Source organism: Phaseolus vulgaris, chromosome 11 (assembly GCF_051622355.1).
Source record: "Phaseolus vulgaris cultivar YP4 chromosome 11, ASM5162235v1, whole genome shotgun sequence".
NCBI classification, from domain to species: Eukaryota; Viridiplantae; Streptophyta; class Magnoliopsida; order Fabales; family Fabaceae; genus Phaseolus; species Phaseolus vulgaris.
The window spans coordinates 34562703-34575410 of NC_143508.1; the positions used below are offsets into that span (position 1 = coordinate 34562703).

The 12708-nt window shown below is 41.2% G+C and overlaps 1 protein-coding gene across 2 annotated transcripts; it reads right to left on the minus strand.

The window, feature by feature from the left end:
• Positions 1 to 1885: 1885 nt before the first annotated feature.
• LOC137823008 (uncharacterized) lies at positions 1886 to 12404 on the minus strand. Of its 2 annotated transcripts, XM_068628081.2 has the most exons (5): positions 12123 to 12404; positions 11966 to 12030; positions 11746 to 11805; positions 11254 to 11307; positions 1886 to 2147 (listed from the first exon to the last, which is right to left on the minus strand). In XM_068628081.2, the coding sequence occupies exons 1-5, from the start codon at positions 12210 to 12212 to the stop codon at positions 2096 to 2098; spliced, it is 321 nt and encodes a 106-aa protein (XP_068484182.1). In that variant the 5' UTR covers positions 12213 to 12404; the 3' UTR covers positions 1886 to 2095. The 2 variants fall into 2 exon arrangements, 1 of the variants encoding a protein (XP_068484182.1); XR_011083044.2 differs by lacking the exon at positions 11254 to 11307.
• Positions 12405 to 12708: the final 304 nt, after the last annotated feature.

Below are 12708 nucleotides of genomic sequence, written 5' to 3' on the forward strand. Positions count from 1 at the left end.
ACTGCGCTAGGGGTGGCTTTTTGGGTGCCAACTCACGCCCCCAAGTATCTAGCCACTTACTCTGAGAGCGTATCTGCCTTCCTCTCGCACCCTGCACCCGGTTATCCTGGGCGTGACCTTCCTCTTGGGTCGTATCTGTCCCGAAGGCGTCTCTAGGGCGGCAGGGGTACTTCACGAGTCAGGCTGCCCTTCACTGGTACTATCACTATGGCCTTGAAGCCACCTTCGCCTTCTCTTTATCACTTTCCCGAGATATCGGGTCCTGAGGCTTTCCCACGGTGTCGCTCCCTCCATGGTCTTTCCTACCCATGGGTATCGGGGAACCACACCGTGGTTGCCTTGCTTTTACACTGTTTGATCTGGCGACGCCCTGGTTGGGCGACGCCTCTACCCAGGCGACGCCTTGTCTTGGCGACGCCTCCACCCAGGCGACGCCTTGCCTTGGCGACGCCTTGTCCTGCCTTGGCGACGCTTCCTCTTGGCGTCTCTACACCTGGGCGACACCTTGAGTTGACTTTGACTCTCCAGTCGTTGACTTTGACCTTGACTGGGTCAACGCTCTGATACGGGACGGTACAGGTGCTAACTGATGATGTACTGGTTCCCTATCCCAACTACCAATGTTTCCTTAAGCAGCCTAATCTGGTTTTTCTGGTGCTGTTGAGGCATTGGTCTGGCCTATTTTTCTGGTTTTTCTTTGCTGTCTGTAGCAGGATTTGCCAACCCTGGAGATGGCTTTTTTGCGTTCACCTTGTGTGCTGATGGAGATGCAAAGGACTAGTTGGTTGTTTTTATCAGTGTAGTGAGCTTGTAAGGAGATGGTATGCTGGAATGGAATGTCCATCTGAACGTAGAATGTTGCAGAAGTTTATGCTTAATCATATGGCTAGTTGTTTCTGATGTTGGCTACAATTGAAAAGGTGGTTGATATTATGCCGTTTTGTACAGCAGTAGAAGCATAAGTAATTCTGGAATCAATCTCACTATGTTCTCTTGCGGAAAGCTTTTCTACTACTTTTAAATGGAATGTTCTCTCCATGAATTCTGCAGGCCTTATTTCCCATTTTCTTTTGCTTGAAATCTGGGCTCCAGTGGCAAGTTATTCACATACATCTTATCCATATACATAGGGTGTAGAGGCAATCTTTTAATTAATTGTTTATAGCTTTGCTAAACAATAATGTTAGGGCTGGTTTTGTGGGTTTCTTTTCCCCTTTGGGTTTGTAAGGGGAGGGGAGAGGGGTTTTGTTAGATTAAGAAGTTTGTGCTTTATTGTTTTGAATTGCCGAACTCTTAAACTAGGTAGGGTATGTATAAAGATTGAAAACTAGGTAAGGATATGATTGAGAGTGTCTCATTTTATTTTATTAATTTATTGTTAAAAAAAATTGTAATGACTATATATTCTAATATTATTGATTTTTAATCAATTAAATATGAATTACACTCTTTATTGATTATATAAAATTTAAAATTTGTAGATATTTAGTGATTCATTACATTGAACAATGAAAATATGAAGAAAAAAAATAATAGTAAACTTTGTATTTTTAAGGATTATTGGTGGATTGTTTTTAGTTTAATTTAATGATACATGTAAATATTAGATTTTGATCTTTGTATACCGTGTTTATCTTATATAAATATCTATAATTTTTGTAGTATGAATTCCTATCTATTGTTAAACATAGTAAATTCAAAGTAATTAACCTAAAAAAGAATTAGCATAATAATAAAAATTATAACGATTTGTTTATTTGATATTTTCTTAGTCTGAACACTAATAAGGTCTATTATTAAGTTTTAAGCCATATAAAGGTGAGGAATTTGAAGCATATATTTAAGTTTTAAGGCATAGAAAGATAATGAATTTGAAGTAATGTGATGAAATCGAAAATTTAATTTATCATGAAACATATTAATTTATTAATTCTCAATGACATAATTATGGATGAAATGTGTAGCACATCACTGATCACAAGGGCATTCGCATCTGTGAGTTGCCATATTACAAAACGCCTTGCATGGTGGTTTGCAAAAATTCAAGCAATCACGGTTTGTATCACACTTTTGTATTCCGTCAACTTGGTTGTTCTCAGAATATTTGTACACATCTCTTGTATTTGGGATGCTCAACACACCATTCCCTGCAAAAACATACACAAATTCAATAACAATTAAGAGTCTTTTCATAAACTCAAATATCAAAATATGTTCAAACAATATACCATAGCATGCTATTAGAGCAAATATGACAACACTCAAAGCTATCTTATTAACCACACCCATCTCTCTCTGCTTTCTGCTTTCTGCTTTCTTTCTGCTTTCTACTTTCTTTGTGGGTTTCTTACTCTCTCTTCATTTCAGTTTGTACCTTCTACTACATGTTTATACTACTACTTAGTCAATGTTTTGTTCTTTCTTTTATTCATTTCTAAATTACTATTAAATAAAATAGCAATCAAACAAAGCAAGTATTAACACTACATTTAAAATCTTTGAAGATTCAACATTACCATTATATTTAATTTATTGTTGACCATAGACACACATTTTTCTCATATTATTTGAAAATCTCCTTTATAATCGCATTATTACTATGAATATTAATTAATATAACTAATATGGTTATTAATATTACTAATCTTATTATTAATATTGTTTTTAATTTTATTAATGTTATTATTAATATTACTAATATTATAATTAATATTGTTATTAATACTGTAAAAACCCAAAAAATTCCTACACACTACACTGTAAACTAATTGAATGGACTTGTAAAACTTATAGTAATATGAATTACTATAAAATAAAGATATACACCATATATATAAATATAATATTTTACAAAATGAGGTTAAAATTTTTTTATCTATCATTTTATCGCTCTTGCAACTATACGTATATTTGCTTGTGTATATACTATAATTATCAGACTTTATAATACAAATAAACAATGGAATCTTTACTGTTAATTAATTTTTTTTGCCTTAGATTTTAATTGTATTTGATTTTTTTTTACTTTCACTTCCAATGTGAACGTTGATTCGTTAATATTGTAATGTTTGGGTTTTTCCTTTCATTCAGTGTTTCTTTTCCTTACAACTTTCGTTGCCATCAAATCATCTCCAAACATAACTTTGAGGAAAGTCTTGGTACTTAAGTAGTTCATTGTGATTCACCTCATTTTCTTGGGATTTCCAAAGATTCTGAAGTTCCCAGTGATAAATGTAATACAAAAGGACCCACTTTTGTAAGGGCACTAGTGCAGAAATGTTAAACAACCGCTTGATCCATCCAATCTTGCCCAGACTCTATCTAAATAGGGATTGTTATTCAATGCCAAAATGACAGGATACTCTAATCCTGCACAAAAATAAAAACCTACCCCCACTCATACCTATTCCCCAATTCCAACAGTCCTCCACTTGGGTTTCCTCTACCTGAGACAATCTCACTCATCCATCCAATCCTTACTCCTAAGCCTGTTTTACTCTTCCTGCAGATTCATACCATTTTACTACCCTCATCACCACCAAAAAACCACATATGCTTGTTTGATTAAAAAGTTCCACCTGTATGTGTCAATACTGTATCATCATTACAGCACCAGAGCAGAACATCATTTGGCCACCAAGATTCCTTTAGCCTACCCTCTTCCACCACCTGCCTTCCAATTAAATTTCTCCACCCTTCTTTACTTGCCTTCCAATACAAGTGTTATGCATCATTTATATTATGAATAGATTATGCAACTTCAATTAATGATTATGTAGTACTATGCAGTATCATAGAGCTACCTCCTAGCAACCTGTTTTACTCTTCCTACAGATTCATACCATTTTGCTACCCTCATCACCACCAGAATACCACATATGCTTGTTTGATTAAAAAGTTCCACAGGTATGTGTCATTACTGTATCATTACAGCACCAGAGCAGAACATTATTTGGCCACCAAGATTCCTTTAGTCTACTCTCTTCCATCACCTGCCTTCCAATTTACTTCTTCCACCTTCCTTTACTTGCCTGCAGCTTTGCAAACCTGCAACCCGACAGATCCCTCCTAGCAACCCCTGCACCACCTTACTTTGTTCTTTCTTATTTCCTCTAAACTGTATTTATTTCTTCACATCAAAAGGTTGCTTAACTTCAATTAAGATCATCCTAACCTCATCTAGATGTTAGGTATCAGCTTACTAGTTTTTATACAACATTCTGCAGCAGGAGCACTCCTTTAAAAGGATATATCAGGTGCACTCTAAAATCAAACCTGCAGCAGGAGCACTCCTTTAAAAACCACAGAGCGAGCTTGTATCCACACACCCTCAACCACCAGCCTCAGCCATTTACTTGTAGCTTCTAATGCAGATAAGGGGGTTCAACATCCAATCTGTAAAAGAATAGCTAAAAGAGGGACCCCTGTGCTTTAGCCACTGCCAGGACTTGAGCTGGACTTTCTGAAAAATCTCCTCCACATCTGCTACCCCTTGATTAAAAACAATGGAGTTCCTTTGCTCCCATATACATGCCACTATAGTTGCCCATACTCCTTTCCATAAGAGACTTTGTCTACTGCTGAGTTGGGGTAAGTAAAAACTTTCAAAGTGAGATAAGATGACATTCTGTTGTACAGACACAATGCCAATCCATCTAAGACATAACGACCACACCCTCTGAGCAGCAGCACATTCTATGAATGTATGTTGACATGTTTTCTCCTTTGACTCACACATAGCACAAAGAATTGTGTTCATGATCACCCCTCTTCTACTCAAATTTTCCCTTGTAGGTATTCTACCTATAAGAACCCTCCATGCTGTGGTTAACACGTTGGGGAAGGTTTTGATTTTCCAAAGGTATCTGAACACATCATTTTGGGAGCTTCTAACAGGGTGAGCTATACATTCATACGCAGAATACGCAGAATTTACAGAGAACAACCCCGAGTCATCAAACCCCCATACCTGTATATCTTCTTGATCCCTTGATAGCCTAACTCGTGATAAGTGCATAGCCAATTCTGATTCCAACGTGCTTTTCCACTCGAATCTTACTCTTCTCCAGCTATGTTTCCATTCCCACAATGAGTCTACCTAAGAACCAACCTCTTCCACCTTTTGGCCCTGGTTCAAAGAGATTGAATAAAGTCTGGGAAATAAGGTTTTAAAACTACTATTACTGGCCCATACGTCCTCCCAAAATCTTACTTTGTCTCCACGTCCTACTTTCCAAACGACTTGCTGATGAAACCAACCTGCTCCTTCTCCCTCCATGCACACTTTATGTAAGTCTCTCCACCACCAGGGTTGGACTTTTATTGGTGCTTGCAGGAATTCTAAATCCATCCCATACTTTGAAACCAATAGCTCCTTCCACCTCCCTTTTTCTTAAGATATCAGGCGCCATCTCCATTTAGCCAGAAAAGCATAATTGAACTTCCTTATATCTCTGATCCCCAAACCACCTTCCTCTTTTGGTTTACACAAAACTTCCCAACTAACCCAAGCAATCAGTTTCTTCTCCTTCCCCAACCCCCATAGGAACCTCCGTTGTAGGCTGATTATGGTGCTTTATAAAGAGATAGGTAGAATAGTGGCACTACTGTTATAACTGATTTGATGACATATTCTCCCTGCCAAAGATAGAAATCTCCTTCTCCATGCATTGAGTCTGGCTCTTATTTTACTTAGGACATGCTCCCAGAAAATGGTCTTCCTTGGATTCCTTCCCACCTCTAGGCCCAGATACTTAAACGGAACTCCCATCTGGTCACAATTCAAGGTTTTTGCATAGCATACCATGGCGTTTTGATTAACATTTACGCCTGCAATTCTGGATTTATGGATATAGCCGCATTTGTATATGCTTCTGAATCAGGTGAGAGGGTTTAAGGGTATAGCATTTACAAATGCGACTATTACCATAGTCGCATTCGTAAATGTGTTTTACAATGGCGGCTTTGGTAAATAGACGTTGTACCGTCCAGGTCTCGGTTGACCGTTGACCATTGACCAAAGTAGACATGGGACCCCCGAAGGAAGGGCCCACGCGGAAGGTTCAGTTGGTTAGGAAAGAGTCTCATTAGGCTCTCATGGAAGAGGACCGAGGAGGTGTCGGCTTGGAGGAGGGGCGAGGAGTCTTCGGCCCTCGGCACCCGAAGAGGAAGATGAGTCAGAAAGGTGGCTTGAAGGCCACATCCCAACTATCAGTGTAGAGAAGCCCAAACCACCAAGACCATGCATGAGGGGGTGTAGGGAAGTGGTAGTACGCCCCACTACTAGAGAACCACTGGAACCGATACGACTCGGTAAAGTCTCGTTCCAGCGGCGATCGGCATGCATGGGACGTGTGAGGGTAGTGTACGCTCAGCCTGGATGAACCCTCTGATATTGGGCGTATGAATTGACGCTTGAGGGATCATCCTGGGCCAGTTGCACTTCGAGAAGGGAGTCTTACACACTGGAATTTCCCTAAGTTGGGTTACAGTGTTGTAAGGCCACCCATGCAGAGATATGCTTAAGTCAGAGGAAGACACGTGGTAGAAGCACCGGGAAGGTATATAAGCCTTTCTGAAGGGCTTAGCAAGGTACGTTTTAGACATTTGACATTTTACACATTCTCACACTTTACGCACAAGTGACTTGAGAACGAGAGAGAATTCAGTTACAATTCAGTTACGCGCTTCCTGAACACGGTGTCTGTGGTGTTGTGATACGGAGGTGTAACGGTGTTTTCTGCCAGTACTGACTTGAGCGTCGGAGTGCAAACGGCCACGAGGGCGCCCTTTTGTCTCTCTGTTTCAGGTATTCACGACGGCGAAGGGTGAAGATTGGAACGAAGACGAAGGAGTCCTTGATACGCAGCTCGTAGCTACGCTCGAAGGCAATCTGGTCAACCGGCAGGAACATTTGGCGCCCACCGTGGGGCCTGATCTAAAACAACAGTCCCACCGCAAGAAGTTCGAGTTTCAGTAGCGACAACGAAGTTCTTGGAGGTTTTCCAAGATTCTTGCAAGATTCACGAAAAATCTTCAAGACTCGTTCGGTTCCACCGAAGAAAGTTCCAAGATTTGCAAAAACAGTTCAAGATTCTCCAAGAAACCATGAAGAATGAGGACCACTAGGCAGAGTTCAATAGCGCACGAAGAGAGTGATGGCATGACCTTGCAGCATGTCAAGGAGGTGATGCAAGGCCTTCAAGAGGCAATGGCGGTGTTGAGGGCGGAGCAAGAATGCATTCAGTTGGAGCTTGCGGCGTCGCAGGCGAGAAACGAAGAGTTGTGCCGCGAACGAAGAGTTGTGTCGCGGGATGCGCAACCACCCTGGGAATCGCGAAGCAGAGGATCGCGAGTGCTTCACACCACCCAGGGAGTTCCCCATGCCTTTCTCGCAGTCCATCATGGAGGCAGTGATTCCACCCACGTTCGTAGGCCCGAAGGTTACTTTCACGGGGATGGAAGATCCAGATGCACACCTCATTGTGTTCCGCACGCAGATGATGCTTGTCGGTGGTTCTGACGCCGTGAGGTGCAAGTTATTCATGAGCACGCTGGCAAGGATGGCAATGGACTGGTCATCAACCTTCCAGATGGCCACGTGACATCCTTTGCACAGCTATCACAGCTGTTGATGGAGCCGTATATCGCGAACCGGGCTCCCCCGCCGGTGTCGTATGATCTCTTTGATGTGAAGCACTATCAGGGGGAGACGTTGAAGAAATACATCAACCGTTTTGGGGCGCAGGTGGTGAAGGTTGGCACCACCGAAGAGCCAATGATCGTGTATGCGTTCAGGAAGGGAATCTGCACTGGGCCATTATGCGAGTCGCTCATCAGGAATCGCCCAGAACTTTCGCAGAAATCAGGTGTCGGGCGGTGGAGCACATCACCACGGAAGGTGAGGTGTGCAAGAAACGTGCAAGTGTCGCACCCGCACGCCCTAGAGCACAGTTGTGCGAACAATCCACGAGGGTGAACGAGATCGCGACAGGGAGGAGAGGTCAAGAGAGGAAGTGCCCCTACGAGGCGAGGAAGCCACAGGCGAGGGGGCGCTCAAGGGAGAACAGGCCGGTTAGGCACGACTTTGTGGTGGAGCTGAAGGACCTCATTGCAGTGCCTAACATCGTAGATAGGCTGAGGGTCCCTACGAAGACAGATAAGGTGTTGGGACCACACAAGGACGCGTGGTGAGTTCCATCAGGCGTTTGGGCATCGGATCACCAACTGCCTAACTTTGGGCTATCTGTTGAACGATCTAGTGAAGAGCGGGTTCTTGAATGACTATTTGGCGGGGTCATCCGCAGCCACGGCCTTGGAGGCACCAGTAGAAGACCAGGCCCATGAGATGCCTATACATGGGGAGGTTCACACCATCTCTGGTGGTTTTTCAGGCGAAGGATGCATTGCCTCTTAGCGCAAGAGGTACGTGCGGTCAGTGAATTCGGTGACTGAGCAGGGGGTGGACGACTCGCTGGACATCGACCTTGCGTTCACGAAGGCTGATATTCACGATGTTGTCCCCCACGATAACGACTCTGTGGTGATTTCAGTCGTAACTACAAGGAGGAAGGTGCACCGTGTGGTCGTGGACCAGGGCAGCTCGGCGAACGTAATGTTGTGGTCCACGTTCAACAAGTTGCAGCTGTCCCCTGATCTGCTGAGGCCATATACAGGGTGCTTGTATGGCTTCGCAGGGGACCAAGTGGAGGTGCGCGACTATCTAGAGTTGAGGACAACTTTCACGGATGGCAAGACGTCGTGCACCGAGAACATAAGGTATCTGGTTGTGAACGCCAATTCGGCGTACAACATTCTGCTGGGGAGTCCAGCCTTGAACAGATTGAAGGGGGTGTCGTTTACATGGCACATGAAGCTGAAACTGCCTGATCTCAGTGGCAGTGTGATCATGATTAAGTCCGATAAGAAAGAAGCAAAAAAGTCTATGAAAATAGCCTGAAAACAAAAAGAGGTGTTCATGGTGGTGGAGCACCCACCCTGCGCGGAAACGCCCATGGAGGTAGAGTCCGTGGAGGAGACGCCCACAGAGGCAGTATCCGCGGTGGAGGCGCCCGCAAAGGCGGTACCCATGGAGAAAACGCCCGCGGGGGCATTGCCCATGGGGGAAACGCCTGCTGAGGCGATATCTGGAAGGCAAGGCCGCGAGGGTGTAGCTCGTGCGGAGAACACTCAGGATAGGCGTTCCGAGCCGGTCAAGAATGTGGTAGAGAGGCAGATTGGTGGAAAGACCTTTAAATTGGGACGATTGCTGAGTCACGAAGAGCAGGACCAGGTGGCGGCAGTAATCTCACGATTGCTGAGTCACCTGAACGCCTTTGCATGGTCCGCCTCGGACATGCCCGACATCGACTCGGATATTTTATGCCACCATCTCACCATTTCGGGGTATAACCAGATCAAGATGCATCCACGTGACGAGAGCAAAACGACGTTTATGACCGAGACGTGCTGTTATTGCTACAAGGTGATGCCATTTGGGTTGAAAAAAGCAGAATATTGAATGATAAGAGCAATGATCAGAGCAAAATGTTACCTTTGATGGTTGATCAGGGGAAAGTCTTGAGCTTGGAGGAAGACGAAATGCAGGGAATCGCGAGGAAGAAAAAGAAGCTTGTGAGAGAAGTTGGCTTGATGGAACCCAAGTGTTTGTGCACATTTCAAAGCTTATACTCCCCACCATTTATTTGAATTTTCACCTTTTATTTGAATTTTTAAGCAAGTGACACAAGTGAGGATGATGCCCTCGAAGACTTTTCCTCATGGTTCAAATTCAAAAGAGAATGTATCAAGGACATATCATGTATTGATTGTGGATCAAGGACATATCATGCCTTCGAAGATTTCGACCAGATAATTCTTTCTAAGATTGATTGTAGATCCAGTACATATCATGCATCAAGGACTTAACATTTCTATATGAAGTTGCCACATGTTGAGGATATATATTGATGACAATGAGCTCTTCTCCTTGCGGTTTTTGTGGTGGTTTGCGGAAGCTTCAATGGTTTGTTGGTGAAACAAGGCTCTCCTAAGAGTTGTGGTAGCCTTGGAGGTGCATGAAGAGTAGGAGAGTGAGAGAGGTTCGGCCAACTCTCTTTGTAGGTGAAAGGTTTAAAGATTAGAGACCTAAATCTTAAGAGATTTTAGGCAACGGAGTAAGAATGACACATTTTGGCAGCATTTCATTACTCAAATTAATCTTACAAAATGAGAGTCAAGCACCTCAATTTATAGTGTTTAGAGGGATGGAAATTCAAAAGAAAATGGAGGGAAATTCAAATGAATTCCCTCCCAAAAGTGTTGCCTAAATGAGCACATGGAGAGGGGTGTGTCTAGTTTGTATGCTCACCCCCTCCATGGGCTTTCTAGACCGGCCTTGGTAAATTTAGAGGTTTTTTTAGGAACTCTAAGTTTACCTAGGTTGGTGATTTAGGGGCCAAAATTAATTCTAAGAACAATTACAAATAAAGTTCCTATGTTAATTTTGACAAGAAATTAAAGTTTACTCTACACTAGAGTTTATGGCATTTGAACGTGTAAAAGAACGTCTTCTTGGATCCTCTTGGCCATAACTCTAGGGTTGGCCCAAATCTACCCTTTGGTGGGCTTGTGTTTGGGCCTCTTCCATCATATATCTTGCATATGAACAGTTGACAGTGGATGAGAATTCTGTACATTCATGCATCGGAATTGCTGGTGCTCAGGATGCGCAACATATAACAGGTGTAGTAATGTTTCCAATGTCTAATATTGGATCTTGCTTCTTTTTTTTCCAAGGGATTGTGGAACTTAAAGTCCAGATTTGATCTTTTATGTTTTCGAAATTTGAGTTGTGATCTTTGTCAAATATTTCACTTCCTAGGTTTGACTGAGTAAAAAAATTATTCTCGAAAGAGTTTTGAAACTTATAAGTGAGAAATGCGATCCCAATTCCAAAGCCATCCTTAAGCTCTGATATGTTACAATAATATCAACACATTTTTGCTTTCAGAACTTGAAATTTTGAATTGCAAGATCCATCTAAAAATGTTCCATAGGTAGCAAACAACTCTCTTCAGAATTGTGATGATGTGCCTGTAATAATTCAGTAAACTTTGTTTGGGCTTGTGTGGGTTGGCTAAATGTTGAGTGCAGATAAATTAATTAATACAAAACACCATTTTGACCACATCATTTTGGAAGATAAAGTTTGTTTTTCAAGTACTGGTATGTAATAATGGTTACTTTACTTACGTAATTTTTGTAATAATGCGGTCAGCAAATGGACGCATATTGTGTGGGCCAAACCTACACAAAATTGACGCAACTTTTGTCAGACTAGCCGACGCAAAACAGACGCATTTGCGACAGTTTATGCATGGACCAAACCGACGCAAATTAATAAAATCGTGTAAGACTTTGCGTGGGTCAAAAGTCGATGAATGAATTGAAGGAAAAAAAACCTTTATTTTTTTTTCAAGCCAATTTTAACCTATAAACAATAAATACCAACAAAATCACATTCAAAATTTAACATAACAAATTAGTATCATTCATACCACACTCACAATACAAAAATAATTCAAATAAACATCATTTAGATAATTTGATCATCCAAATATTGAAAGTGGATATGAATACTTAAAATTAAAGTTGTACTTTACAATTGAAGTAAAAGTACTAAAGAACTTTAAGGGACAGAGCAATAAAATTAATTAAAAAATTCTGAAAAGTTTAAAACTTTACTTGTCTAAGATGACCTTCGTGAAGTAGGAACCAAGACAGAGGCGATAAAGAAGGCTGAACCTAAAATGAAAAATAAGAAAAAGCTTAGAAGATCATAATGACTAACACGTTCACATAGCAATATTCACAGACCAACACAATCCAAAAAGAGCACCAGCCCAATAGAGAGCACCAAAGCAATAAAATTAATTAATTTTTTTTGAAAAGTTTAAAACTTTACCTGTCTAAGTTGACCTTCGTGAAGAAGGAGGCGGAGCATGACAGAGGCAGTGAACAAGGCTGAACCTGAAATAAAAAATAAGGAAAAAACTTAGAGGGGGAACGAAAATGGAGAAGAAGCAAAAAAGGAAGATCAAAATAGAAAAAGAGAAAACAACCAGTGCACAATGTCGGAACAGTGACGACGACATGGGGTAGTGGACGACAGCGACAAGCGTAGGAGTGCTAATGGCGACGACAACAAGCATAGGAACGCTGACGGTGACGATGACAAGCGTAGGAGCGCTAACGACAACAATACATTGCAACGGAACAATGGAGTGCAGCGGTGGAGTACAGTGGCGAAATGCAGCGATAAAGTGTAGCGACGAACACTGGAGGTAGAGTGAAAGGGAGGGAAATAAATTTAGGTTTTTCAATTTGAGATTTGGGGAAAACCTTGAGTGGGACAATAGGGTGAAACTTTTGGCTTAAATAGGTAGACTCTTTTACAACATAAAACTAATTTAATTTATATAACAAAAAATAAATTTAATAATACAAACAAATTATTTTTAATTTAAAAAAACATTAATTTAATTTATACAAAAAATAATCATTTGATTTATACAATAAAATGTTAATTTAATTTATACAACAAAAAAATAATTTAATCTATACAACAACAAAAATATTTAATTTATACAACGAAAATTTAATTTAATTTAATTTAATTTATATAAAAAAATAAATACATAATTAAAT